Source organism: Bidens hawaiensis, unplaced genomic scaffold, assembly GCF_021521415.1.
Source record: "Bidens hawaiensis isolate Kalapana, Puna unplaced genomic scaffold, B.hawaiensis_p1.1 tig00031116_1, whole genome shotgun sequence".
Lineage (NCBI taxonomy): Eukaryota > Viridiplantae > Streptophyta > Magnoliopsida > Asterales > Asteraceae > Bidens > Bidens hawaiensis.
Window position 1 is genome coordinate 208,181 of NW_027495216.1, and position 2,646 is coordinate 210,826.

Below are 2,646 nucleotides of genomic sequence, written 5' to 3' on the forward strand. Positions count from 1 at the left end.
GCATATCTTAAAGAACGATTCGGGAAAGTTTGTGCGCCACGCGAATACGAATTAAAACAATCTTTGGCCATTACAAAGCAATTGCTAATCCAGTTTCAACAGCATAATTGTTAATTCAGTTAGGATTGAGTTACATCGATCCTGATAAAAAAATGGAGGATAGTAAGGTGAGCGGCACGTTCTAGGTGTTTCCGACTTCTTGAGCATAAGGAGGAAAGTTATCTTTACTTAACATGTTAGATTACATCATATAATTAATATTATATTAAAAGCCAATTTTAAGATGTTGATCAACCATAACTTATATATTGAATGCTATTAACAACCTCCCAACAGACATCATTGTACAATTAAAGGCGGCAATCAACCAATCAGCCGCTATTAATTATGGTATAATAAAACCCTGTAATTCATCTCCATGTTTCAATCAACTGAATGTTATTAAGCACCATTCAAGATTATTAACTGCCATGAAAAGCCGTTACAACCTTTTTCCTATAATAACTATGACTAAAGTTTGAAGACATAGGTTCCAACACCACAACAGAATGTATCATTTCATTCCATCCCCTTTTCTCTACGCATACTCTTTTTATCCATTAACTATGTTACTTGTATAGTTCTACTACTTTATACATGTTATCCTCACTTGCTACACATGGTTTTCCTTAATTCATAGATAGATGTCTTCTGTATACTACCAATTTTTAAAAGATAACACAATTTGCTCCAGCCCATTTTACTCCTTGATATTTGCTCCAGCTCACATTCCATATCGACTATTTTCCATAGTTATTGCTATCCTGATTTACTAATGGATTTTCTCCCTTAATTGTAGCATATTTGTATTATGTAACCAAATAGACTCTGCATGTAATCTCGTCTTCTACCATAACGAATTTTGTTATGGTATCAGAGCCTAACAAAAGTCGATCCTACTCACAAAAATCTCGACTGACATAATACCTTACCCTAGTCGCCATGACCAGTGGTAAAGAAGAAGAAACAAACAACAATGGAGGGGTCTCAGATGACACCTCTCCATATTACATACATGCTTCAGATTATCCAAGACAATTACACGTCAGTGACATCCTAACCGATGGCTATTACAATGACTGGTCCCAAGAGATGCTGAATTTTTTATTTGCGAAAAACAAAGTCGGCTTCATTGATGGGACGATCAAGAAACCAAAATCAAACAATCCTACCCACATGGCTTGGATGAGGAGCGGCGCTATGATTAAATGTTGGCTACACACCGCGATGGAGAAAGAAATAAGAACGAGTGTGAAGTACGCTGCATCAGCCCAAGATATTTAGGCATATCTTAAAGAACGATTCGGGAAAGTTTGTGCGCCACGCGAATACGAATTAAAACAATCTTTGGCCATTACAAAGCAATTGCTAATCCAGTTTCAACAGCATAATTGTTAATTCAGTTAGGATTGAGTTACATCGATCCTGATAAAAAAATGGAGGATAGTAAGGTGAGCGGCACGTTCTAGGTGTTTCCGACTTCTTGAGCATAAGGAGGAAAGTTATCTTTACTTAACATGTTAGATTACATCATATAATTAATATTATATTAAAAGCCAATTTTAAGATGTTGATCAACCATAACTTATATATTGAATGCTATTAACAACCTCCCAACAGACATCATTGTACAATTAAAGGCGGCAATCAACCAATCAGCCGCTATTAATTATGGTATAATAAAACCCTGTAATTCATCTCCATGTTTCAATCAACTGAATGTTATTAAGCACCATTCAAGATTATTAACTGCCATGAAAAGCCGTTACAACCTTTTTCCTATAATAACTATGACTAAAGTTTGAAGACATAGGTTCCAACACCACAACAGAATGTATCTTTTCATTCCATCCCCTTTTCTCTACGCATACTCTTTTTATCCATTAACTATGTTACTTGTATAGTTCTACTACTTTATACATGTTATCCTCACTTGCTACACATGGTTTTCCTTAATTCATAGATAGATGTCTTCTGTATACTACCAATTTTTAAAAGATAACACAATTTGCTCCAGCCCATATTACTCCATGATATTTGCTCCAGCTCACATTCCATATCGACTATTTTCCATAGTTATTGCTATCCTGATTTACTAATGGATTTTCTCCCTTAATTGTAGCATATTTGTATTATATAACCAAATAGGCTCTGCATGTAATCTCATCTTCTACCATAACGAATTTTGTTATGGTATCAGAGCCTAACAAAAGTCGATCCTACTCACAAAAATCTCGACTGACATAATACCTTACCCTAGTCGCCATGACCAGTGGTAAAGAAGAAGAAACAAACAACAATGGAGGGGTCTCAGATGACACCTCTCCATATTACATACATGCTTCAGATTATCCCCGACAATTACACGTCAGTGACATCCTAACCGATGGCTATTACAACGACTGGTCCCAAGAGATGCTGAATTTTTTGTTTGCGAAAAACAAAGTCGGCTTCATTGATGGGACGATCAAGAAACCAAAATCAAACAATCCTACCCACATGGCTTGGATGAGGAGCGGCGCTATGATTAAATGTTGGCTACACACCGCGATGGAGAAAGAAATAAGAACGAGTGTGAAGTACGCTGCATCAGCCCAAGATATTTAG

General features: G+C 36.2%; 2 protein-coding genes across 2 annotated transcripts; both read left to right on the forward strand.

Moving 5' to 3' along the window:
- The first annotated feature begins 981 nt into the window (after positions 1-981).
- LOC143581612 (uncharacterized) lies at positions 982-1,323 on the forward strand. Its single transcript, XM_077064364.1, has one exon. It carries the CDS (start codon positions 982-984, stop codon positions 1,321-1,323), a length of 342 nt encoding a protein of 113 aa, XP_076920479.1.
- A 981-nt stretch (positions 1,324-2,304) lies between these two features.
- LOC143581613 (uncharacterized) lies at positions 2,305-2,646 on the forward strand. The gene has a single exon (XM_077064365.1). The coding sequence runs from the start codon at positions 2,305-2,307 to the stop codon at positions 2,644-2,646; it is 342 nt and encodes a 113-aa protein (XP_076920480.1).